The 27343-nt window shown below is 39.7% G+C and overlaps 2 protein-coding genes across 2 annotated transcripts; one reads left to right on the top strand and one right to left on the bottom strand.

The window, feature by feature from the left end:
- Positions 1-306: 306 nt before the first annotated feature.
- Positions 307-14859, top strand: LOC139447099 (uncharacterized). The gene is made up of 2 exons (XM_071228259.1): positions 307-333; positions 11850-14859. The coding sequence occupies exon 2, from the start codon at positions 11860-11862 to the stop codon at positions 14857-14859; it is 3000 nt and encodes a 999-aa protein (XP_071084360.1). The 5' UTR covers positions 307-333; positions 11850-11859.
- A 1539-nt stretch (positions 14860-16398) lies between these two features.
- On the bottom strand, positions 16399-27273 carry LOC139448175 (peroxynitrite isomerase THAP4-like). Its single transcript, XM_071229696.1, has 6 exons — positions 27200-27273; positions 25565-25606; positions 21474-21627; positions 19621-19730; positions 17279-17382; positions 16399-16683 (listed from the first exon to the last, which is right to left on the bottom strand). The coding sequence occupies exons 2-6, from the start codon at positions 25575-25577 to the stop codon at positions 16573-16575; spliced, it is 492 nt and encodes a 163-aa protein (XP_071085797.1). The 5' UTR covers positions 25578-25606; positions 27200-27273; the 3' UTR covers positions 16399-16572.
- Between the last annotated feature and the right edge of the window lie 70 nt (positions 27274-27343).

Here is a 27343-nt window from a genome sequence, read left to right as displayed (position 1 = left end):
TGTAAGTACAAATGCTCTGTGCAAGTGGGCTGAATATATTTACCAAAGTCTTGATGGCAGCTCAGTAACATTGTTGCAGAAAAATGACAATAAAAATAACCCTCACCCATAAATTAAAAACATTTGAAATAAAACATAAGCGTACGCCTTGTTTAAAATCATTCATAAAGTCAAGCTTACACATGATAATCTTACAGATGGGCTTGTCGATGAATGCCAGTTTCCCTTTTTGGCCAGTGCCGCTGTAGCCGCTCATCAGATTGTTCGTCATCAGTGCACGCATGGTTGTGCGGCATATCATGCCAGCATCACTGCCACCTTACATTGATGCAAGTGAGTTGATCTGAAAAAACAAGTACATTTTTGATACATAGATTACTGAAGGGCTTATCCCATAATGCATTTGAATCATTCTGCGCGATAGAGAATCTCACCCGAGTGTCTTTTGATATCAAATATATCAACACGAGTTGATAAAAGTGGAAAAACTCCGAGGCTTGCCGACTTTTTCCAATTTTATCAACGAGTGATATTTTATTTTTCATCCAAAACTGGCTCCCACAGGAGATACACTACACTGTAGATATCGCTGCAATGAAATTACATTAAATTTGCAGACCATTGTGACATCACTGGTTACCATGACGTCACAATCAAATGACATCACTAATGGCTCTGCTACTGAAGCTGTTAGCAGTACGTTTTACACTGAAGACACTGCTAATTACAAATTGAAAAAGTTGGAAGAATGATGTTGGATGATAAATAAAATCTTACCCTCGTGTCTTTTGATATCAAATATATCAACACTCGTTGATAAAAGTGGCAAATATCCTCGGCAAGCCTCGGAATATTTCCACTTTTATCAACTTGATATCAAAAGACACTCGGGTGAGATTCTCTATTTATCATCCAACATCATTCTTCCAACATTTTCAGTTTATAGACAGTAATAAGCAGTGTCTTAGTGCAAAAAGTACTGCTAACAGCTTCAGTAGCAGAGCCATTAGTGATGTCATTTGATTGCGACGTCATTGTAACTAATGATGTCACAATGGTCTGCAAAGTGAGTGAGTTTGGTTTTACGCCGCTTTTAGCAATATTCCAGCAATATCACAGTGGGGGACACCAGAAATGGGCTTTACACATTGTACCCATGTCGGGAATCGAACCCTGGTCTTCGGCGTGACGAGCAAACGCTTTAACCACTAGGCTACCCGACCGCCCCGTAATTTCTTTGAGGTGAAGGCCCTTGAACAATGCTGAATGAAAGCACACACGATCAATGTATCCAACTTTTTACATTTATAATTATTATGTAGATTTTGCATATCTTTCATACATTTTTTTACACATTTAATTTCACTTTGGATATTTGTCAATGTTCGATATGATATCATACGTAGATCTAGGCCACAACATGTATGAATCTTTGATAATCTTCTGTTTGTTTTAACATTGATTTCATAAGAAATTGATAAGTTTATAGTGTCGTATACGACATTTTTTTATCAACATAATCACTTAACACAGGTTTGATTTAGCATTGTGATGAAATTTCATTGCAGCTATACCTACAATGTAGATATCACTTGATCTCACCCGAGCATATCTCCTGTGGGAGCCAGTTTTGGATGATAAACGTAGTTACTGCAATCCTTGTTATTTGAATCTAAACATATATTTCACTCAATTGTTACTTTGTTTTAAAGTAAGACTTCAACAAGAGGCCCATAGGGCCTGTATCGCTTACCTGGATATTTACGCAATGAGGACAAAATATAAAATTTGCATTGAACATGTATATAATGCTGCAAATATTTCGAAATTTTGACTGTCAGCAAAAGTTGTGGATGGCAAATCTGACAGCATGAACGTGTACTTCTCTAGATACAAATGTAATATAAAGATATGAATCGTTTCCATGTTATGATGTGTGTGTGTTGGGGGGTGGGGGGCGGCCCCTCCATTTCTCCAATTTGAATCCCCACCATTGCTTCCAACCCACCAAATTACCCCTATTTGGCCCTGCCCCTCAGCCCCTGGGGGGTCAGCCCCACCATTTGTACAATTGTTAATCCCAACCACCCATGGATGCTTCCAGTCAAATTTCCTTAATTTCCAATTAGTGGTTCGACCCGTGAAGATTCCGGGGTAGAATAGGTCTTCAGCCACCCATACTTGCCGTAAAAGGCGACTATGCTTTTCGTAAAAGGCGACTAACGGGATCGGGTGGTCAGGCTCGCTGAGTTGGTTGATACATGTCATCGGTCCCAATTGCGTGGATCGATGCTCTTGATGTCAATCACTGGATTGTCTGGAATAGCTGGAATATTGCTGAGTGCGGAGTTAAACAACAAACAAACAAACAAACAAACAACAAATTAGAGGTTCGGAAGAAGTCGTTTGAAAAATTGTTGACATACAGACGATGGATGGACGCCATGGTATGGCATAAGTTAAGTCGTTAAGTACACAGAATTAAAATAATAAAATCGTTACCTTCATTTTTCAATGTCTTCATCCTCAGGTGTCTCACTGTCACTTGCAAACCTTTGGGGTCTTTTTCTCTTCCTTTAATTTTCATCATTTTCTGTATCGAGGTTTGAGGTTTCCTCAGCTCGTTTGCAGTGCTTGCGGGCTTTCGTGTAATCAGCATACTCTGTAAGGTAATCCAGTAACTATGATTTACAGTTGCATGGCTTGAGATATTATTCATATAAGGGTAACGCTATTTTTCAGGGCTTCTGCAAATGATAATGCTCTGAAAAATAGTGTTACCGTTATTATGGCTAAAATGGATTCAATTTGTTATCAAATAAAAAGAAACAACAATATCGGTTTTGAAACATTTACTGCAATCAACATATTCAACACGAATGACACTGACCCATTTTTACAAATATGGAAACGTCATAGAACAAACCAGATGACGTCACTATTCAACGTGACGTCACTTACCCCTATCCTATGACGTCACCTAACAACGGGCGTAATGATGGCCCATCGTCAAGCAATATGAGGGCATTATCAAGTTACAGTGGCTCGCTGACATCAGGGTAACGCTATTTTTCAGGGCATTATCATTTGCAGAAGCCCGAGGTCTTCCATTAACTGCCCGACGAAGGAGGGCAGTTGAAAAGACCGAGGGCTTCTGCAAATGATAATGCCCTGAAAAGTAGCGTTACCGTTATTATAGCTAAAATGGATGGAACTTGTTATCAAATAAATAGAAACAACAATATCGGTTTTCGAACATTTACTGCAATCCACACGAATGTCACTGACCCACTTTTACAAATATAGAAACGTCATAGAACAAAGCAGATGACGTCACTATTGAACGTTGCGTCACCTATTCCTATCCTATGACGTCACCTAACAACAGGCGTGATAATGGCCCGTGGTCAAGTAATATGAGGGCATTATCAAGTTACAGTTACCCGCTCATTTCTGATTACATGCGGGCGTTGTTATGATAATTCTATCCATTTCAGCTATAATTTCTGAACACATGCGGGCGGTTTAATGATAATTCTATCCATTTTAGCTATAATACAAAAAAGACGCCAGAAAATTCTTCTGGTCGTCATGTTATAACATGTCTGCCAGTTAATTTAGAAAACATCAACCAAATGTGTCAAATGCAATTGCAGTCTGTGCCAGCTAGTCTACGAGCCCAACCTTGTCTCTTGACATCATATTCAGTAGATATAAGTGTCATTGTATGGACTTTAAATAGAAAACATTACTTGACTGAAAGAAGTTTTGCCAGACTCAGGCTATGGACTGGTGGCTAAAATCACAGACATTAAGTAAGAGACAATTGGAGAGTTTTATACCATTAACATTGTTTAATGAATCTTATGTTGATATTATGACTTGATCATTTTAATCAAATACAGGATTGCTTCTTAAATCACAATAAACCCCCTCTGATTGAAACAGCTGGTTTGACGGCCGCATCACCGCGGAAGCTAATATTCATAGAATAGTACTATTTTCAGTCATTGTCGGTAGGCATTTTTAAATAATTATATCTACTATTACAGGTTACAAAATGCACAGATGCGGTTACTACAATATTCAAAGGATGTGTGGCAATACATTTCGTGTAGAAAAACACGACAGAAATCAACAAAGGGAATGTATTTAAGTTTTGAGACAACAGAGAACTTGGAATTTTGGCGCTTTTCTATATACGACTGTGACGTCATATTTTTTGCGTCACAGTGAGCGATATGACGTCATAATGGTGACGTGCGATGTAGAGCGAAAGCCTTGCAAAGCTTGCTTTGTTTTCTTTACGGATGCCCACCTCATATTAGCTTACCAAGTTGCCGTGCTTGTATGCTTTCAATGCCTGTCATATGTTCGAGTGAAGTATAACGCGCTGAAGTTGAAGTATAGTCGAGTGAAGTATAACCGCGCTAAATGTATCATTTGAAACCTCACGCTGCGCGTTCGGTTCCAAATTCAATTTAGCGGGGTTAAATCTACAGGTAACCTAGCACTACATTGAAAAAACAGTATGTTTATCTCCTACGCCAAGCGCTGTGGAGAGTTTTGAATATTTGTTTACTGAATATAGCCTGCGGCGGCGCATTTTATAGCAAGCGCTAGTTTACGAAAGCACTTTTACTTTTTTTATATTTTTTATTTCGTTTTTCTCGTAATTCAAGTGGCTAAAAGGGTTATAAATGGGAACTTATATACATATATTATTTTTTCGGTGCATTAATTTTCATTATTATGCACAAGAATGTAGTTTATTACGGATATTATATCGGCGCTGAACACGCTAGTGTTTGGGTAGGTTACCCCGAACTCTATCCTTAGCCCTTGATTCCCCTTCACGATCAATCACCCCATTTCGATCATTAGGGTTAGGTACCCGTTTAGTGGCTATTAGATTACCCGAACTCTGTCCTTAGCCCTTGGATCCCCTTTACGGTCAATCATCCCTTCACGATCATTAGGATTCGGTAAATCTACCCGTTTAGTTTCTATTATAGATTCGATCTATATAGCGGCTCCTAATATTCTTCACACAAAGACATCGAGTAAAAAGAATGAAATGGTTTTGTGTCGAATACTTTGGCAGCTGGAAACTGTCCTGGAACATTCACATAAGCCACTTTCGACCGCTACATTTATTCAGTACTGATTCAAAAGCGAACTCACCGTTGTGTCGTCACTAGCCATGCACATGCCTCCCTCGTTCCTTACTATTATCCACATCATCCTTACAGTGTTCCCTACCACACTTTTCTGTCACAAAAAACACCCAACGAATTATTAAATACCATGTCATTCATGCGTACTCGCGAGTTCGACGTCTGACGTCTGACGCCTTGACCGGTTTTCAGTTCGTGCCATATCGGATCATTCCTCGCCACTCGGTATCTTGTAGATTACGGAATGGGACGAGTGTGCCAAATGACATCGGCATCATTCGTAAGTGTCGATAGACTAAAGTCACGAGACACCATGCCTACCCGTAACCTTCGTAAGGGTCCGTCACCTATTCGACCCTTTTCGTTCAGTTCCGTAACGTCGTAGGCATGACTTGGTAAATTTGCGCTTTGTGTCACAGTGTGGACGTAGCTCAGTCGGTTAGCTGACGGGCTAACAATCCTAAGGTCGATAGTTCGCGTCCGACGGTTTCTCTCAAAACCTGGCTGCTTGTCTTTGAGACATGTCGCCTTCGTCAGAGACCGTCCTCACGAGAAGTGTCCCATTAAAGCATATACGATCCCTGATTAAACGAAGTCCCCTCGTAAAATCCCGCGTACTGTTGACAGTAAAGACGCCATTTTGTAAAAGTTGGTCGATCACCGGTAGTGATGTCATACTCCAACATTGTTCTACATATTTGGTAATTTCTTTGAGTGAGTTTGGTTTTACGTCGCTTTTAGCAATATTCAAGCAATATCACGGTGGGGGACACCAGAAATGGGCTTCACACATTGTACCCATGTAGGAAATCGAATCCGGGTCTTCGGCGTGACGAGCTAACGCTTTAACCACTAGGCTACCCGACCGCCCCGTAATTTCTTTGAGGTGAAGGCCCTTGAACAATGCTGAATGAAAGCACACACGATCAATGTATCCAACTTTTTACAGTTATAATTATTATGTAGATTTTGCATATCTTTCATACATTTTTTTACACATTTAATTTCACTTTGGATATTTGTCAATGTTCGATATGATATCATACGTAGATCTATACCACAACATGTATGAATCTTTGATAATCTTCTGTTTGTTTGAACGTTGTTTTCATAAGAAATTGTTAAGTTTATAGTGTCGTATACAACATTTGTTTATTAACATAATCACTTAACACACTTAATTTATGTAAATGGTTACTAAATACCATCCATGTTTAAAAGGCCCGTGAAGATTCCGGGGTAGAATAGGTCTTCAGCAACCCGTGCTTGCCGTAAAAGGTGACTCTGCTTGTCGTAAAAGGCGACTAACGGGATCAGCTGGTCAGGCTCGCTGACTTGGTTGATGCATGTCATCGATCCCAATGTGCGTGGATCGATGCTCATGATATTAATCACTGGATTATCCAGACTCGATTATTTACAGACCGCCGTCATATAGCTGGAATATTGTTGAGTTCGGCGTTAAACAACCAACCAACTAAAAGAAAATTGACACCTGACCGCACCCAGGTACAATCTTAGACTACATTACTACTATTGTACTATTTGTAACACTTTGAAAAGGAATGTCACCTTCATACTGCTGTCACTCAGCTACAACGTTGTACGAAGTGATGGCTGGGTGAATGAATAGAAACCATCCATTATGATTCTGCCCATGTGTTGAGTAACGGACATTGACTTATTTCGTTGGTATTAATAATTGTATTGTATTTGAATCTTGTTTAACAAAATATACCTAGAAAATATCAACATCGGCCATGGTTTAAATCTATTCTATTCCAATTTCAAGGTTTCGATTTTTCATTTTAAACGTAATCATCCTATAAATACATTGCAACCACATGCGAGTCGTACAACACATATCTATTTTTTCAGAAGAGTCACTTCATATATATCACGAGTTATGGGAGTGTATTCGAAAACCTGCGAAATGTCCATGCAAAGAATACGCAAGACTATGTTTACTATCATTTCTCTTACATATTGATATCATGTACGTAAAATGTATAAAGACAATAATTTTGGAAATTTAACTTCTTACAATTAAGTACAATTTAAAGTTTGAAGGCCCCAGATGGTGGCACACCTAACAAAATGACTTAAAGTAGTTTGTGACGTTTCTCAGTGAAGCTTTTGTAGAACGGCAGTGCGTCGTCTAAAAATAGCGACCAATGAAAATTACATAACATAGTGTATGTTTAATATTTCGAATGCGCTCACAGCCATCGTCTCATTGGCCTGTACCGGCTCATATATTCATTCGTCACCACTCGCCCCTTTCCGTAAACTGCTATTCGGCTTGTCCCGGAATAACACGAGTTGGTCACGAATGCTCGTATATTGTGATATTAGAGACGGGCCCAGCTTATCTAGGAACCAGCTTAACTTCATCACTGCGCGTAGTGTGTAAGATCGCTTTTGAAGAACGGGACCCTACGCCCGTTCTATGATTTACATGGCAACATCACAGCTGACGTCATGATATGTAACATGATGACGTCATCATTACAGCGAACAATGTGACGCCGTCATGATTGAACTTTCCGAGCTCACTTGTCGGAATTCAAACTCAGGCAGTTTTGGATTTATGTGGTAAGTATATTAATGTATTTGAAAGGACACATTAACTTGCTGAGCCTGTTCTTTTATATGCATGAAAATTACGATAATTTTATCGGGGGTTTTTATCACACAGTCATTGTAAATACTCATGATGACGGCTTGTTTTTAAGAGAAAATTGTCTTTTATTAGTGAATGAGATATTTTACAGTTGCTCATGTGATAGGAGAGAAAACTACGAATTTAAGCGTCCGAAAACCTAAAACACGGAGATAACGTCTTACAGTAAAATGCACTCGTTACAGCGCGAATATCCGGGGTATTCAGTAGCCCATGCTTGCCGTAATTAAGAGGCGACTAACGGGATCAGGTGGTCAGACTCACTGACTTGGTTGATGCATGTCATCATATCCCAATTGCGTGGATCTATGCTCATGATATCAACCACTGGATTGTCTGGTCCAGACTCGATTATTTACAGACTGTCGACATATAGCTTTAATATTTCTGAGTTCGGCGTTAATCAACAAACCAACACACGATATTGCATACTGTTGATGAAATCCCACACGGCTGGGTCCCGAATACCCTCTAAATAGACCCCCGAATCCCGCTTACCCAAAGGAGGTAGGCAGTCTCAAACCTTGGAATGGACAATATTAGTCACCTTCAAAGACGGACGCAACTAGGTTAACTTTATGTGTAAGCAAAACCAATGTTATAGGAGGGCCCGCTAGTTGGGTTTGGAGGCATGCTTGCCCCAATTTGTTAAAAAATAGAGGCTCTGAAACGCAATTTCCTGTTTTGGGGACCTTGTATGTTAGATTTTATTTTATATACGTAATATGTTTTACGGGTTCATTCGTAGTGATGTGATGGTTATTCATTTTTTCATATTTTAACGCGAGTGTTTGTGCAAAAACGTCCGTAAAAGGTATTATCTATAATTTAATTAATCTAAATTCAAAATAATGAGCGTAAATAATCACGAGTGCATCCATATTGAGGAAATATTTTGGCCCTTGGGTGTATAATAGCGGTGTGGTTTTAGCCGCTTTCAGCGAAATGGGCTTGGTGAACAAAAGACACAATTTATCAGTTGCCTTCTTTAACAAATGCATGACATAACTTTGTAATATTATTTTGGCCCCGTTCCACAAAGCGATCGTAGCGCTAAGACGATCGTAACTCCCATTCTTTAACATTAGCTTACGACTGTCGTAGGGCTACGATCACTTTGTGGAACGTGGCTGGCTTGTATTGCACTGCGAGTCTGCTGCATATCGAACGCAGTGAAGTGTGAGTGCGAGTTTTAATCAATTGCAGGCGTTTTTACAATGTATTTCAAACATTTCCATGAAACTTTTAAAGAATCAGGAAAAACTGAACCTACTGGCTGACTAAACATTGACGTCAGTCTTTCTTTTGTCTTTTTTTATGGAGGTATAAACCTCCAATGGACTGAGACGAGTCCAAATTTACCAACCGGGTACCCGACCCCCTATTACCCGACCCTACCCGGGTACCCACTGTAGGTCTCAAGAGTAAGGAACATATTGTCTGTTTGGGAATTGTTTTACCGCAGTCCTGGCAAAAACTATTCAAATACATGTATGAAACTATCAGATCATGCGTACACTGAAGTTGACTGAAGTTTTATCTTTACTCAAACATATACAGGTCAAAAGGAATGTTGGCATTGTCAGAAAGAAATGCGAACATTAGCGTGTTTTTGCCATTAAACAATATATCACATGACTAACGACGGGTCCGTTAGTACTGTGGGTACCTGGGTCCTACTCGGGACCCACCCGACCTGGATGAGTACCCGAGGTACCCGTCCCGGCCCTGGTATAAACACGTGACACATGGGAGCACAGTTTCAGTGTCTTAATTAGTACCTGGCTCGGCCGTTTAGCCGCGCAATTTGCATTATTTGTTTGTTTGTTTGTTGTTTAACGCCGCACTCTGCAATATTCCAGCTATATGACGCGCGTTCTGTAAAAAATCGCGTCTGGACCAGACAATCCAGTGATTAATATCATGAGCATCGATCCACGCAATTGGGATACGATGACATGCATCAACCAAGTCAGTGGGCCTGACCATCCGATCCCGTTTGTGGCCTCTGACAAGCATTGGTCGACACCACAATGAAAGCAATGGTAATGACTTACGCAATCGCGTTTCACCGCGTAAGGGTACCAGGTTCCATAGCTCCTTCTTTCAGACAAAGGGATGGCCTGGTCCAGATTTAATTACCACGCAATTGGGATACGATGACATGCATCAACCAAGTCAGCGAGCCTGACCACCCGACCCTGTTTGTCGCCTCCTACGACAAGCATAGTCGTCTTTAACGGCAAGCATGGGTTGCTGAAGACCTATTCTGACCGGAATATTCACGGTGGATTCGCATTAATTCTCTGCTATGAGTTTAGCCATAATTGCAAACGTGTCTGGCCTGTGTCCTTTCAGGTTTTACTCCCACTTAAGATAACCTTTTTTAAATTGACCGGAAGCCCTGACACGCAAGTACTATTAGCACACCATGTAGGGATTCCTGGTTAGAACAGGTTCCCATTACTTCAAGCTGAAATGGGGATCGTGTGGTCAGGCTCTGACTCATCTTCCCGAGGCAAGAGAGTTAACTGACTTTAAAAGTCCAGTTTTCCCCCTTGCCGAACTTGGCTGGAATCGATGGTAGCGCCACCAGCGATTATTATGAGTTATGTCCCTACTGAGCCTCTCCTCTGGACCAATCCGATTCCATCACTTGCATTTGTTTCAAACAAAATGGTGGCGCCCAGTCAAGATGATCTGATCGATAATCAAGATATATTATGTGATAAAACGGGTCTTACATCGCGAAGTGAATCAAATCACGTGAGCACCTTGATTAAAAACGTGAAAAGGTTCGGAAAATATATGTTGTCAACGAGTTGGTGGTGCACATGCTTTGCAAATCCTGCAATCGACCTAAATCTGCACGGTAGTTTACGAACCGGATTTCGATTTCGTTGCGAGATTTTGATTGGACTGTGCATAGACTCGTTAGTCCAGCCAAAATGTAACTCCATTATACCATCCTAGTTCGGCAAGGGTGGAAACTGGACTTTTATAGTCAGTTAACTCTCTTGCCTTGGGAAGATGGCTCTGACTTGTCTGATTGTGTTTCACTGTACTTACAAGGCGTGGACCGTTGGTCATTAATCAAAAGCTGGTTTGCTTGGCCCAGTATATACCTTACATATTACTGAATGCAGTAATGAAATAAATAAAACAAACTAAGGATACACACGCTAAAAACCAGAGAACAGAACACAACCATGACAAGTCAATCCCAGACATCCAGAGCAGGATAAATCTCCATAATGTCATGCTTGTCATAAAACTGAAACCGAAATTGGGATTGGTTGGTTAAAATGTGTGACCTGACCGATGGTGGATTATTAACCTCCATGGTTGCATTGTTTGCTCTATGACTCAGAGTCCCTGTGATCTTGCCAGCTACATTGATTCACTGACTTCTTGCATTCATTCAGTCCACACGAAATATTCAATTATGGGTAATGCTGATTTTACCAGTCAACAATTGATTCAGGCTTTATCATGTCGGCCTGTACATAACCATAGACTAAACCAGGCAGTTGGGGCACAGGTGCACCAGTCGTCTTAGGCGCTGCAATTTGCTGTGCAGAGTTGTGTCCCTTGAGCACGCCAGAAAACTATGATTGTGGTTTCGAATCCCGGTTCGCCCTGATTATGTTTCTAGGTTTGTCAGCACCATACCCGTGCTTGTGGGTTTCACCGAAGAAGTAAACGTCTCAGACTTGCATCACTTTGGCTATCCTCCCACATTCAGCCGTGATATAACTGGAATACTGTTATAAGCAGTGTTAAGTTAAACCCAACTCACACACTCACTCACTAAATCAGGCAAATCAATGGTAGATGGAATGAACAGCAAAACAATGCCATTGGAGAGCTTGACACATACTTATTCAGATTCCCATTAGTTTGTTATTATGCAAAGCATAGTTTATTATTACACAAAGCATGGGATATTTGGGGCCCATTTCAATTTTAATTTCTATCTTTTGTTCCAGAAACAGCGCAATGACCTCCGCAGAGAAACCCATCTGTTCTCCCATCACCATAGCAAGACAGGATCTAATATGTCCTCTCTGTAGGCTAGAATTCCTTGAGCCCAAAATGCTCCCATGTTGTCACACATTTTGTCGCATGTGCATCGCGACTGAGTGTGCCGTGCTTTACATGGACCACTACGTCTTCTGGTGCCCAACCTGCTATGATGAAAGCGAGGCCTATGATGTCACAGGATTCACTCTTCCACCAAACATATACATCACAGGGCTCCAAGAAGTGCAAGCCTGTCGAAAAGCTGACAAAGAATACTGTCTAGTTTGCTCTGTCAAAAAAAGGAAGTCATCAGCTGCCTATAAATGTCTGGACTGTGGTGATAAGCTTTGCCAAACTTGCAGTAGGGGTCACAACTCCTCCACGACCACTTCAAATCACTTCCTTGCTTGCCTAAGTGATTTGAGTAAAGGTCGCCACGATATGCAGATCATGAGCAGACAGAGAATTGCCTGTTTAATTCACAGAGAGAATTACAAATTGTATTGCACTACCTGTTCAATTCTAATCTGCGAACACTGTGCCCTTGAAGAACACAGAACACACCTTCACAAATCAATAGAAGAAGCTGTGCAGGAAAGAAAGACTGCTTTGGAAAAAGTGGTGCCCAAGAACTTCTCAGTCAGCCAAATTAAGAAAAGATTAAGCAACTTAGATAAGGAAGAAAAGCAATTTGATAAGAAGCTGATGGAGGAAACAACAGCCTGTGTGCAGCAAATTCAAATGGAAAGCAAACAGATGCGGAAAAAGTGTCACGAGTTCTTCCAAAAAGAGCGTGCGATGCTTAGTAATCACCTCAGCAGTTTGTCCACAGGGGTCTTCGGAATGTACAACAAGGTCATGGAGTGTGGGGGGTTGCAGGTGCTTGTTATGGGGGATGCCTTAGAGGCAGGTATGAAGTCTCTGCCAGACGATGTAGTGAACAATCCTTTGCTCCACCACAAGAAACTCAGGCTAAATATTGCAGGGTATTCTCCGGGGTCAGATGTGTTATCATGTACAGAAGAACTGGATGAAGAAGAGGTGGATTTAGCCGTATCCAGTGCTGGTCAGAATGGAGTTTTCTCATTCATAGCTCCGAAAGTCAGTGTTGGAAACAGCAGCAAGACAGGAAGTGTTGTGGTTCTGTCAAGGTTTGATTCCACAAAAGCTCTTAAACAAACTAAAGGTAGAAAAACAGTATGTGTTGATGGTAAGACTAATGATGAAGAAAGCGACATGATCGGAGATGTAATAGTGGCTGATACGAAGAAAGACCCTGTCGATAACATCATGATTGACAAGGCTATAGGCATGGTTGATGTCACAACTGAAGATACAGAAAATGGCAAGGCTAGAGATCCAGAAGATGACAAGGATACAGACATACTTGATGCCAAGGTCAACGACAAAGTTGATATTATGCCTGAAGACAGAGCTAATGCCCAGGCCAAAATCACAGATGATGTCAAGGCTGAAGATGATGTTGCCAAGGCTGATGTTGATGTCAAGGGAAAAGATACAGTTGTTGCCATGAGCGATGACATGGTGAAAAATAATGACGAGGACATGCCTGCTACAGTCTCAGAAGCAAATTCATCCGATGATGGAGATGGAGAGGATTGTACGACACATATTGATATGCCAGAAAGAAACGCAGGATGTGCAGTGAAGCCTTCCAAAAGTATCACAGACAACTTATCAGAACTTCACAATGAAAAAGTTTCACCTTCAGATGGAACAGGCACAAGACAATTTCTTCAGAAAGATATGCCACATGATGATAAAGTTGCTGAAAAAACATGTTTATCTAAAGACATCAAGAAGAGCGGCTTAGCCACCAAGAGTACAGTCGGAGACACAGAAAAGGGCGATTCTGAATTGCAATTGGTCCTTGAAGATGATAAACAAGAAAGTCTATGTGTGAAAGACATCCAACATAAGGAAGATATGGCACTAGGGACCAACATAAAATCAGGTAAAACCAAGAAAAAGGATGATGAAGCAGACTGCCTTAAAGATGAAGTGGAAACTGCATCCATGGCAACCTGTAAATCCAGTTCAAGCCAAGGTTCCTGTTGCAGTACAGATGTTGAGAACGGTGGAAAAACTGTTGCAGAGAGAGAGCGAAGGACAGCACAGACAAATACGAGGAGATGTAGGCAGACGATCAAAACACTGATCTACATACACCACTTCTTCACACGACTGCACAGTGACTGGAACATCCCCAACATCACCTGCATGGTGTTCGGCAGGGACGACAGCATATACTTCATCGATGAAAACAACTATAAGATCGAGATGGTGAACAAAATGGGAGATTTTCTGGCAGGTGCTAGAAAAAACGAAACCACTTTTTTCAACCATATGACAGCATATTACAAAGGATTTGCTGCAGTGCACGGCAATGTCCTGTTGTACTACAACTATGACATGATTGTCACCCAAACAGCCAGTCTGTCTAAAGACACGACACCCATTACGTCATTTCCAGTCGTCTCAAACTTTCAAGACGGGATCCTCATCGGCAACTTGCCGCGGAATGAAATGAAGCTGTTCAATATATATGGAAGCTTGAAGCGATGTTGGACAAGTAGGGTACCAGGTCCGGTCATGTCCATGAAGTATGTTCACAGTGACAGGGTCATCATGGCCACGTGGGCCAATAATGGAGCTGTGTACATCGAGTCAGAGTCTCAGGGTATAGTGCTGGAGATATACCGACAGTTCTCCTCGGGGGACAACGTAGTTGGGTGGCACCCCTGGGACGCCTGTGTCACAGTGGATGGGCGTGTCATTGTGTCCGATAGTCTACGGAATGAGATATCCATCTTTGATCAAGAGGGCAATTTGTTGTATTCACGGAACACTGCAGAGCGTCATCTTCTGGAGCCAAGATGCCTACTGGTGGACAAAACTAACAGAGTGTTCGTGTCTGGAAAACATGGAACCATACTTCAGTATGGTTTTATATAGAAATACATTAATTAACTTCATGTGTTGTCATATTATTACTTATGGAGCAGGGCGTGGAGTCATCCCACAGATGACATCCTTACCTTGTCAGCTTGCTGACAGGGTTAACCTCTTTGGTCATGTGGACAAGGCGTCCGACCTCTGATCATAAGGTCCGTGGTTCGAATCCCATCACGGTACTCGGAAATTTTATGGCCGCTACACAAACAAATGTGCTGTTTCACTTTACATTTTCAGGACCAGAGTATAGGAAACGCTGACTAAATTATTTCAAACATTGTCTTCTCATGGGAAAAGAACACTTTCAATATAAAAAGAAATCTTTCTTGAAAAATAAAGTAAATTATATTTCCTTTTTTGCCTATTCGCTGAAGTCAAACAGAAGATGAGATATTCAGAAGTTTGTTTATTATAAACATGTTCAAATCAGATATTTTTCATCCATCCGACTACAGTACAGACTGTTTTTAAAAAAAAATACTTTTGGGCTTTCCTTTTCCAAATCATGTAGATCCTTTTTCATGATCCATTCCATGAGACAACGCATTTGTAACATGCAAACTGAACAATATTATGTAAAATATATCAGCAAAATAACCATTCTTATATTTTCATAAGGCTCCCCAATATTGTGTACCATTTAGGTGAAGAATTATGTTTTTTTCCAGATTTGCAGTTAATGAATATTCAGTGCCAAGAATGGGTGCTGCATGGAATATACAAAAACATCGGGAAAATATGTAAATGCATCAAGTTGATGACTTTGTAACAACTAAAGTTACATGTAATTATCTGTAGAATTCTCTTTCTACAAACAGTGAGACTTACACTAGGTCATTCTAAAATGCCATGATATTATGATACTACGGTTGGCATAAAAACTGAACCAGGGTGTGGTTCAAAATCACATATAACAAAAGTTTGAACCAATGAGATTGCGGGACACATGCTCATTTGTATCAGAGTGAGTGAATATGGTTTTACGCCGCTTTTAGCAATATTCCATCAATATCACGGCGGAGGACACCAGAAATGGGCTTCACACATTGTACCCATGTCGGGAATCAAACCCTGGTCTTCGTCGTGAAGAGCAAATGCTTTAACCACTAGGCTACCCGACCGCCCACATTTGTATCAGAACTCGAGCTGCTGCGTTTCAACGTGTCATGCTTTAATATGCACCTCTTCGTTCATCTCCAGTCCGACACGTGAAGATCCGGGTTAGAAATGGTCTTTACCAACCCAATCCTTGTCGTAAGACCCTACACACGATCTGGGCCCACTTGCACAAAGCGATCTTAACACTACAACTATAGTAAGCCTATGTTAAAGTATGGGATATACGATCATCTTAGCGCAAGATTGCTTTGTGCAAGTGGGCCCTTGTGGTCAGACTCGCTGACTTGGTTGATGCACGTCATCACATCGCAACTGTTTATTATTATATTTTATTTTTTTTATCTTTCAACTTGTTGTTTTCAGAGTTGTAAATAGAATTTGGCAGTGTTTAACAAAAACAGAACAATCAGTTACCCAATATTGATTTTATTAAGTTTATAAGGCCAGTCTGAATGCAAAAGCAAAAAATCTACAAAAAGATATAAAATAAGAAACCAATGCCACTTTTTTGTCTATAGAAATACTTTGTTCTGAATAAATTGTAAATCAAACACATACCCGCATGAATAAATCAGAATGCGAATTAATTACTCCTTAAATCTTCTTGTACTCTATACGCAGGTGCTCTGTCATAGCAGTCTTTTCTGTTGCCATGGAAACAACTTGTACAAGGCTGTCACCAGATCTTTTGAATTCTCTTATTATCTGAAAAAGATTACAGAGTTTATCCAAAGTCAAACACTGCACCTATTAAAAGCATTGTAGAGTTTTTGTTGGTTTAGGAAGGAGAGAGTGAAAGCAAGTGAAAATCCCGTGTAGAATAGGTCATCATCAACCCATGCTTGCCTTAAAAGGTGACTATGCTTGTCGTAAGAGGCCACTAACAGAATCGGGTGGTCAGGCTCGCTGACTTGGTTGATGCATGTCATCATATCCCAACTGCGAGGATCGATGCTCATGATGTCAATCACTGGATTGTCTGGTCCAGACTCAATTATTTACAGACCGCCGTCATAAAGCTCGAAAATTGCTGAGTGCAACGTTAAACAATAAACAAACAACAAATTTGAAGTAGAATTATTGCAATGTAAATCTGCTCATACACATTCAACTTATTAAAACAAAATCGGATTTAAATGAGATTGAATGTTACTCAATGTTTGCTAATAATCATCTTTAGACAAAGATGTGGTCTATTTGAGTCGCATAATACTGTCATGTTTCATTTTTCCAGACATATATTGTACCTAGACAGCAATTTGAAATTTAAATTACACATTTCTATGTTGAAGGTTCTCACCTGTTTTGTCTGGGGTGGCTTCCCAAATGTCAGTCTTCCTAGAGTATGTGAGGTTGTCTTCAGAGATTCCCCAGTTACCTCCCCTTCTTCAATCTCACACAGTCCTGGCAGTAAAGATATAGTTACGTTATTAATCATTCTAAAAAGTGTCTACATTGCAGATTGTAATATACCAATCTCATTAAAATCAGATCTTAGTTCTCGCTACCGCTAAACAAAGATCTGAGGACATACCATTACGGGTCACTTCAGACCTTGCGCGAACTTTGACCAACCAATGGAATGACCAACCAGAAGGCAGCTTTCTCGTGCTTTACGGCACTAATTTCAAATTGGTGACTACGCTTCGAAACATATTATGACAAATTCTCGATTACATATTTGAAACCTGAACAAAAAAACATTCTGGAATGACTAATAGATGGTCCAGATTGTAAGGATTCAGTCGTTAAACCCGCAACTATCCTTCGGAATACCCCATGTTAAAGTTTTCGATATTGCATGATTAGAAATCACATTCCGACTGTCACTTTCATGATCTGGTAAGCGACGCACTGATTGGTCGGATGAAAGGTCGTATTGACGTGACCCCTAATGGGATGTAATCAGATCTTTGTTTAGCGGTAGCGAGAACTATTATGAGATTGTAATATAGAGCCTTCAGACCATCTCCAATGTAATCAATGTATTCAAGTCTGTGTTGTGAGTACTTTTAGAAGAGTCATCACAAATCCAGTCAAATTCATATTTTATAATGCAAACATATCGTGGAAAGTTATCTTAATCTGTTGAAAAATGGCCACATGCTTTTTTTTTCGAAATAATAACTTTCCAGAATTTGCAGGCTTCAATCTCTGCGTTCCTTTTGGTACGTTGAAATGATATGATGGAAGTATATGAATTGATAAAATTAAGTCATCAGAACAACAGACACACTTCAGTGATAGATTCTTTGCAGGTTTGACATTTTGTCCACAATTCCTCATTTTTGGATGACATGACAATATGTAATACTATAAGGGTAACGCTATTTTTCAGGGCATTATCATTTGCCGAAGCCTGAGGTCTTCCATTAACTGCCCGATGAAGGAGGCAGCTGGAGGAAGAGGGCTTCTGCAAATGATAATGCACTGAAAAAGAGCATTACCGTTATTATAGCTAAAATAGATGGAATTTGTTATCAAATAAAAAGAAACAACAATATCGGTTCTGAAACATTTACTGCAATCAACACGAATGACACTGACCCACTTTTACAAATATGGAAAGGTCATAGAACAAACCAGATGACGTCACCTATCCCTAACCTATGACGTCACCGAACAACGGGCTTGATAATGGCCCGTCGTCAAGCAATATGAGGGCATTATCAAATTACTGTTGCCCGCTGATTTCTGATAACATGCGGGCGGTTTACTGATAATTCTATCCTTTTTAGCTACAATGCAGAATAACCAACTTGAGACACAAAACTACGGACTGTTAAACCCCCTTGAATGAATAGGGTAATACCCCGTCCACATGCACAACATTTACTAACGTAAGTAATTTTACCCATGTGTAACTATACATACACTTTGTATATGTAAATTTACTATGTGTTCACATGAAAAGCATCTTAGCTGTGTAAATAAAGTATGTAAATTGTGTAAGGCACACATATTCGTCAGTCTGTTCACGGCTTTCAACACAAAACAGGTTGTTTTCCAATCAAAGTTGAATGAGAAGAGAGTTACTTCACCAAAAATATTCGTATGAAGCAACATTTGTTTGATTTGAGGCACACGTGAGCGGGGTATAAGTCCCTCACCCCTCTCCAAAAGCTTGGTACTTATAATCCATTACTAAGGACAGAAAACCTACAATCCCTCACAGCTCGTTGGTTATTTTCTAAATACAGTCGTGCCTCGTTTATACGGACACTTGCGTCATTTCACAATTCGTCCGTATAAACGAATTTCCGTATAACTGAAACCAGCTTCTTACTGGAAGAGTTACTTCCCTTCAATTATGAAACTCATGACAGATGAGAGAGCAAACAGATACATCCACTCAATCTTTATTCATACACGTTTCAAAAAGTCTGTAATGGAAGTTTGAACTGTCACCAATTGTCCATTTTCCTATGGTATGTCCGGATAAGTGAGACAATTTTGTGTGCATTTCAGTGTTTTGTGTATGAAAATGACCGTCTGGTTCCGGAAACTGAATTTCCGGATATACGGGTAAATTTATATAGTAATTATTTCGTTTTGAATGAAAATCGTCGGGGAACCAAGGTTTCCATATATCTGAAGTCCGTATAAGCGGGGCATGACTGTACATGTTTATTATGCACTCACCTATATTTTGAGCAAGTACAAAGGCCACTTGGTTTGTGCCGGGCTTGATACGAACAAATCCAAGTTCTCTATGGAGAGGCTGCTTGGTTTCTGAATGCCAAGAGTAGGCACTGAAGATGAAAGACGTTGACTACAACACTCGTAGGTCTTGTATACATACAATTATAACAGGACACAAGCGTATCAACAAACGTAACAAGAACTTTAGATTCATATTCATTAATAACAGGGTGGGGTGGGTCAGAGGAAATATGGGGAGAGTCACCCCAAAAATATGACAGTTTTAGGACAGGGTCATAAAAAATAATACCGTATTTTCTTGAGTATAGTGCACTTTTTTTTCCAAAAAAAGGGGGTGCGCATTATACACGAAATAATGAGTTTTGATGTTTTCCCCCCATGGAAAGACATTACTGTGAGCACGTAACACCGGAAAAACCATGTCAACAAATCCATACTGAAGTATGCAAATTAATCATGAAAAAACACTGTCTGGCTATACAAAGTGTTCTTATCTTATCTGGACTTATGTTTGTAACTTATTTCATTAATTTTATTCAAAATTTCTTTTAATATTGTTTTAATTAATTTTGGCGAAATCGTGTGTGAAGCGATTGGAAGATCGCACAACTCACCGTTATGAACAGCAACCACGGTCAGATTACCGCTATTGACGCCTTAAAACAAACTTAAGTTGACAGAGAACGGATACATGTATCATAAATGCCATACTTTGACTCATTAAAAGTCATATTTGTTATTGTTTGACGACTCTATGTCAACACGTAGTTCACACTTATTTGGGCAGGGTCCTGCAACAATGAGCATGATATAATAAAATATGAAATGCAATTGCCTTTTTGGGAAGGGTCATTATTTTAAGTAATTTAGTTACGCCACTGTATAAGAAACAGGTTTCAGTAATTACTATACTGGCTTCTGTCACTGTCCGACTGACACATCAGTTACCCTCTGACGTGTTATATATTAATGCACACTTTCCAAGAAAACTTGCAATGTGTAGGTAATGTTTGTAAGAATTGAAGAATGACATTATATGATAAATAGATTATCCCGCTTGTGTGTTTGGGGATGGTAAATATCCTGTATTGGGAATAAACACTATGTATTAAGCTTGTCAAATCTCATTAAATACAATGTTTTTGTTCTAATAAAGGCTATTTACTATCTCCAACACACCTGTGTGATAACCTCTATATATTACTCAAAAAAAGTTAGGGGCCAGCCATTCTTTCATATTACTATAGTTAATCTGCACAACAGATTATCTATAGTAATATGAAAAATCACGTGGTCGGTATCATACCTGCGACACATATCGCGATATATTGGGAGTTAAAGTGTTGAACACTGATTGAACATGCAGATACCATTTTCTACATACTAAACATTCAAAAGTCAATATTACGATGTCAAAGTCAGCACGGATAGCTACCGGTGAGAGAGAAAAATTATTTCGGCATTTCAGAAATTTTGTTTTTCAATTTTGAAGACAAACATCATTTGTGAATACATTTCTGTGTACATTCTATGTTAATTAATACAAATAATAATACCCAATATATCGAAACACAGAAAAAATAATGCAATACGTATCGTTTGAAAAGTGTATTGCAGTATACCGATAGTGAGTGAGTGAGTGAGTATGGTTTTACGCCGCTTTTAGCAATATTCCAGCAATATCACGGCGGGGGACACCAGAAATGGGCTTCACACATTGTACCCATTTTGGGAATCGAACCCTGGTCTTCGGCATGACGAGCAAACGCCTTAATCACTAGGCTACCCGACCGCCCCCATACCGATATTGACGTGCAGTCCTATAACTATACCTGAACTGTAAATTTGGTTGTCCAACATGGAAAAACTCCACCTCTTCTCCATACTTGAAGTCTTTCATGGTTGGGTATTTTCCCTTGCCATCGTCCGATCTCCACTTCCCCAACAACCACCCCAGGGGCTTGACGATGTCATGAAGCGCAGCACCTACAACACAACAGACCCATGAAGATCCGGGGTAGAATAGGTCTTCAGCAACCCATGCTTGCCGACTACGCTTGTCGTAAGAGGCCACTAACGGGATCGGGTGGTCAGGCTTGCTGACTTGGTTGATGCATGTCATCGTTTCCCAATGGCGTGGATCGATTCTCATGATATTAATCACAGGCTTGTCTGGTTCAGAATTGATATTTTTACAGACTGCCGTCATATAGCTGGAACATTGCTGAGTGTGGCATTAAACAACAAACAAACAAACTAACAAACAAACAAACAAAACACTTACATGGAGAGGGGCACCTACAACACAATAAACAACCACCCCAGGAACTTGAATCAGTCTCGAAATGTGCGCTGAATTGCTATTTTTAATTTTGTTATTTTAAGCCCCTAGGCGACGCATGAGGCGAGCAACCTCCGCCATCTTTCTTGCAACAAATTTTGTCTTAAGTCTACTCAAGGGCAGTCATAGGACTTAAGATCACATTTTGATCTTAGACTTAAGATATTCTCATAGATTGAGCTTTGTGATCCCCGATTTAAGACAAAATATTGTCTTAAGTATAGTTTCATGATCCCGGGGCAAGGTCATGGTCACCGACAACACAACACTGATTCTAGTAATTTATTGTCTGTGAAAAGATCAGTATGACATTACATTGTCATTTTCTCATCTGGCCTACACTATAACTCTACCGACAATTCAACCAAATCAGCCAATCAAGTCTTTTGTAATATATTGTTTTCTGGATTTTGTTTATTTTAATCTCAGCAGAAGTTATGTTTGGACTGGTCCCTTTTTGGAAAGGTTGACAACTGTTCATAGACACCAGCCCAATCCTGGCACAAATTTTCTATTGTTGTTTTTTTAAATAGAACTGTTCATGTTTGACTGTATAATAAATGCTTTGTCTAGAATGTCTTGCACTACCGTATTCAAAGTAATAAGCGCCCAGGGCGCTCTCAAAAGTAGAAATAGGGGGCTCTTATTAGAATATTATTTTGGTGAAAAAAAGTAGAAAGATAGTTTATTTATGCTGACAGCCTGAAATGTTTATATACAACAGATATATTTTTCCAGAATTTAATTGCCCATAATTAAGGGTGCATATACCAGTGAGTGTTATACGAGAAGAAATAAGTCTTGTGTACATTGATCAATCGGAAGAGGTGCTAATTGGGATTGTTCACTAGCCAATATATCAGCAAATATCTCCGTGGGTGCTTATTAGAGCGGGGCGCTTATTACGTCCATTATGGTATATATGGAGTTGATTTTAAATTTAAAAAAGGTCACACATGGAAACTGATATATAATGTGTGTGTTTGCTTAATGAACAAACCACTAATCTGATTATCTGATCAGAGTGCAAAATCTTATGAACATATGACCCCAATAACAGACATGACCTTTGACCTGTACAAAGTCAAGGACTACTAAACGAGAGACCAGTTATCGGTATATAGGTTACAATGTTCAGAACACAGACACACAGGCAATTAATGTGTTCATTTTATATGCACAATATCGTAAATGACAAGGACAATTAAATTTACTTTGATGCCACTGTGTTTTCCGTTTGATGTCAAGCCATAAGGTGGTTGGTTATTAATACCATGAGTTTTCTGAATGAATTCATATCTTATAAAACTCTCTGACAAATAAAAGGTGTTCTATTGTAGGAAGATTTTCTTTTCCTCTTAATATTCCTCAGAATAGGTCCCCAGTACCTCAGGACTAGTCAGAAAAGCATTAATATGAGAAAACAACTGTAATTGAGGAGTTCCAAATGCAAAAAAGTATAAGCCAACTATATGCATCATGAGCACCTCAACTTCCACACCCACAACAGTGTACTATCAAGGGTCTATTTTTGTTCCTTGTTTCTATTGGAAAGATACACAAAGACGTCTAGACCTATCTCAGAAATAGATTAATACTCAGAATTCAGACTAGTGGAGATCTTTAAATCATTCTATGAAATTGTGTTTTCATGATGTTTAAATACGCCCATACACAAGAGCACATAGTTTCATATTGTTGTGTTCGCCAGATCTGAACTACGAGCATATGACACCTGCTATACCTGTACGGGTGGCACAGTCGTCTAAGGTGTCGCATTTTGCAGTACAGAGTTGCGTCCCTTGGGCACACCAGAAACCTGTGATTGTGGGTTTGAATCCCGGTTCGCCCTGATTATGTTTCTAAGTTTGTCAGCACCATACCCATGCTCGTGGGTTTCATCAAAGTGGTAAATGTCTGAGACCTGCATCACTTCGGGCTTTGCTCCCACATTAAGCTGACACGCCGTGATATACCTGGAATACTGTTAAAAGCGGTGTTAAACCAAACTCACTCACTCATATTGATGGGTCTGTATTATCAGTGTTTCTGCTAGCATTTGATACTGCCAGTCCCCTCCAATTTTTGTCAGTTCGGAATATCAAAAAGTAAAACAACTCATGAAATTTACCTGCTTTCAGTTCTTTCAACATTATTTTAAACATTTCATTTTGGTTCAAGATTAAGTCTCTAAAAATAGATATTTAACCTCAGAGCAAAATGTTATTACCTTGCACTAAAAATGAGACGACGGGAAACCCTGATGATGAAAGACAAAATCACTAAATTTTTGGAAAATATACTTCATTGATTATCACCAATGTTTTTTTAACAATTTCATTTATGTACCAGGTAGAGAAGGAACTGTCGATGCTCGTCCAATGATACAGATCTGATTCGTGGGTTCTGCACGACGAAGCGGCATTTGCCTGTTATAGTCATCAGCATATCATTATAATGATATTTGGCTCGATGTCATAACATGCATTGCAATCTACAGCAAACATTTTGTGGTGGAAATCGTCAAACTCTGTCGCAAATAATGATGCAGATGAGAGACTCCTTGGCCAGATGACAAAATGGCTATCAAGTTTACAGCTCTTGTCTGATTGATCAAGAAAACACCCCAAAAGGGGACCACTTACATCAATCCAATCTATTGTCATCAAAGGTATCTAGAATTGGCAAAATTGTATTATTGTATTCAACGTAATAAGACCCCGCTCTAATAAGCGCCCACGGAGATATTTGCTAATATATAGGCAAGTGAACAATCCCAATTAGCACGGCTTCCAATTGATCAATGTACACAAGACTTATTTATTCGTGTATAATATGCCCTCATGTGTTATATGCACGCTTAATCATGGGCGATTAAATTCTGGAAAAATATATCTGTCGTATATAAACATTTAGGCCGAGCGCTTATTACATCAAATACGGTAATATGACTGCCATGGTGAAACGTTTTAACATATCATTGTTCGTTGAACACTATGTCAGACATAAGTGAAACAACTTTTATTATCACACATCTTCGTCCGATTTTCAAATGGCGTTTGTTACAATCTTTTTCAACATCAATCAGAAATGGAAACCCTAAAAGGCATATATATATGACCCCACTCAGCAATATTTCAGCTATATGCCGATGCACCAGGCTAAACTCTTCGGAAGGGGACTGCCTCTGTAACCTAGTGGTAGAGCGTCCGCCCGGAGAGCGGAAGGACCCTGTCTGTGTCATACCCAAAGATGCTTAAAGATGGTTCTTGTTGTTACCCTGCCTGATGCTCGGCACTAAAGGGCTAAAACGAGCACTGGTTGTCTCGGAGCCAGAATAATCTGCCTGAGTGTGGTATTCATGTTAAACTACGGCATGGTATCTCAGTGAGCTAGCACTATAAATCGGCATCAGTCCGGACTAGTACAAGCAGCCACACACACACACGACATGACCCCTAATGGGATGTCCTCAGATCTTTGTTTAGCAGCAGCGAGAACTAAGATCTGATTTTAATGAGATTGCACAAAATATTACAGGCATGACATACTTTTACTTCGTTTAGTTTTAATGAGTATTACCTGTCCCTGCCATGTCTTCTGTACTGTAAAACTTCCAGAACACTGAAACAAGAGATAATCTAATAACCATTATCTATAACAGAATCTATAAATATTGTCAATGTTCTGACGTTGCAAGATAGAGACTAAATTCTTTACAGCTGGTTATTAACTGAACTTATTTACAACCTTATTAACAGGCTACATGAATGAGAATCACAGTCACAAATTATGTGCCATTCAACAATATATATAGCTCATGATAGCTGTTTAGACTTACAATAAAGTATTTCAATACAACTATCATTTTCATACAGTTTCATAAGGTAATTCTAAATATAACTTTGTGTGCTGGTGTTTAGGTGCCTCACTCTGAGAATGTGGGTTCCAGTCCCTGATGGAACTCAAACCAAATAAAAAGAACTAGAATTTGAACATTATTAAGAAAGTATACTCCCAAATATGACATTTGTTACATTTGAACACTTTCTAAAAGGCATTGTGTATTCAAAGCTTAAAAGATTCGGCCATTGGAGCCGTGCCAATTCACATTTGTCAGAGAGGTACACAAAGTACTGTATTCGACGTAAGAAGAAATAGGGGCTCTTATTAGAATGGTATTTTGGTGGGAAAAAAAACAAGAGTTGAAAGATAAATTTCGTTGTTAATGCTGACAGCCTGAAATGTTTATATACGACAGATATATTTTTCCAGAATTTAATTGCCCATAATCAAGGGTGCATATAACACACGAGTGCGTATTATACACGAAATAAATAAGTCTTGTGTACATTGATCAATCGGAAGGGGTGCTAATTGGGATTGTTCACAAGCCGATATATTAATAAATATCACCGTGGGCGCTTATTAGAGCGGGGCACTTATTACGTCGAATTCGGTATGTGATCTTGACTTCTATGCCTCAAATGTCTAAGTTGGTTATTCCAATACCACTTTCTAAAAGCCATTGTGTATTCACAGCTTTCAGCCTCGGGGGGTTGAGTGGGTTATTCCAAATACAACATTTGTTACATTCAATACCACTTTCTAAAAGCCATTGTGTATTCACAGCTTTCATTGCAGCCTTGGCGGTTGAGTGGGTGATTCCAAATACAACATTTGATTCATTCAATACCATTTTCTAAAAGCCATGTGTATTCACAGCATTCAGCCATTTACCAATTTACAGCTACTTGTCAGACGGGTACACAAGGCGTGTGACCTAGACAACCAGTGGTTGAACTTCCATTTTCAGGATCCCTCAGTGGCCGAGAGGGTTAGATCGCCAACCTTGTGTTAATTAGGTGTCACTCTGAAGTTGTGGGTTCGAACCCGGATGGGACTCATTGAAAACAAGTACTGGAATGTTGTAGCTTACTAAGAAAGTCTAATCCCAAATATAACATTTGTTACATTAAACCATTTTCTAAAAGACACCGTGTCTTCATAATTTTTAAGTGTTGTTTAGACGTTTTGCTGAAGACAGTGAAGCACATGTCGTGTTAGCGATATCACAATACCGATTCTTTTCGAACCGGCTAGCCGTTGGTGGCTGACGGGTATCGCCACTGCGATCGATTTCTTTGCAACACTTACAACTCTGAAAACCGATTCAAGTATTTCCTTCATGCAAAACAAACGAAAAAATACTGTTACCTTTTTCACCCGAGCGACCTGCACCCACGCCAACAAATTAATGTCAACAACGTGTTGCATGAAGGGAATTCCCCTTTTTGGAATATACTGTTTTCTGTCAAGGTAGAAAGCACTCACATATGCGGGGAAAATATCATGGAACAA

This window comes from Haliotis cracherodii, unplaced genomic scaffold (genome assembly GCF_022045235.1).
Source record: "Haliotis cracherodii isolate W230 unplaced genomic scaffold, xgHalCrac1.p SCAF_7, whole genome shotgun sequence".
Lineage (NCBI taxonomy): Eukaryota > Metazoa > Mollusca > Gastropoda > Lepetellida > Haliotidae > Haliotis > Haliotis cracherodii.
This window is presented reverse-complemented; position numbering and strand designations above follow the sequence as displayed.

Coding starts and splice junctions, on each gene's coding strand:
- LOC139447099 (XM_071228259.1), top strand. CDS start 11,860: ATGACCTCCGCAGAGAAACCCATCTGTTCTCCCATCACCATAGCAAGA.
- LOC139448175 (XM_071229696.1), bottom strand. Junction 19,731..21,473: donor CAACCAAATTTACAGTTCAG/GTATAGTTATAG, acceptor TTTCATCTTCAG/TGCCTACTCTTGGCATTCAG. Junction 16,684..17,278: donor AGCCACCCCAGACAAAACAG/GTGAGAACCTTC, acceptor AATCTTTTTCAG/ATAATAAGAGAATTCAAAAG.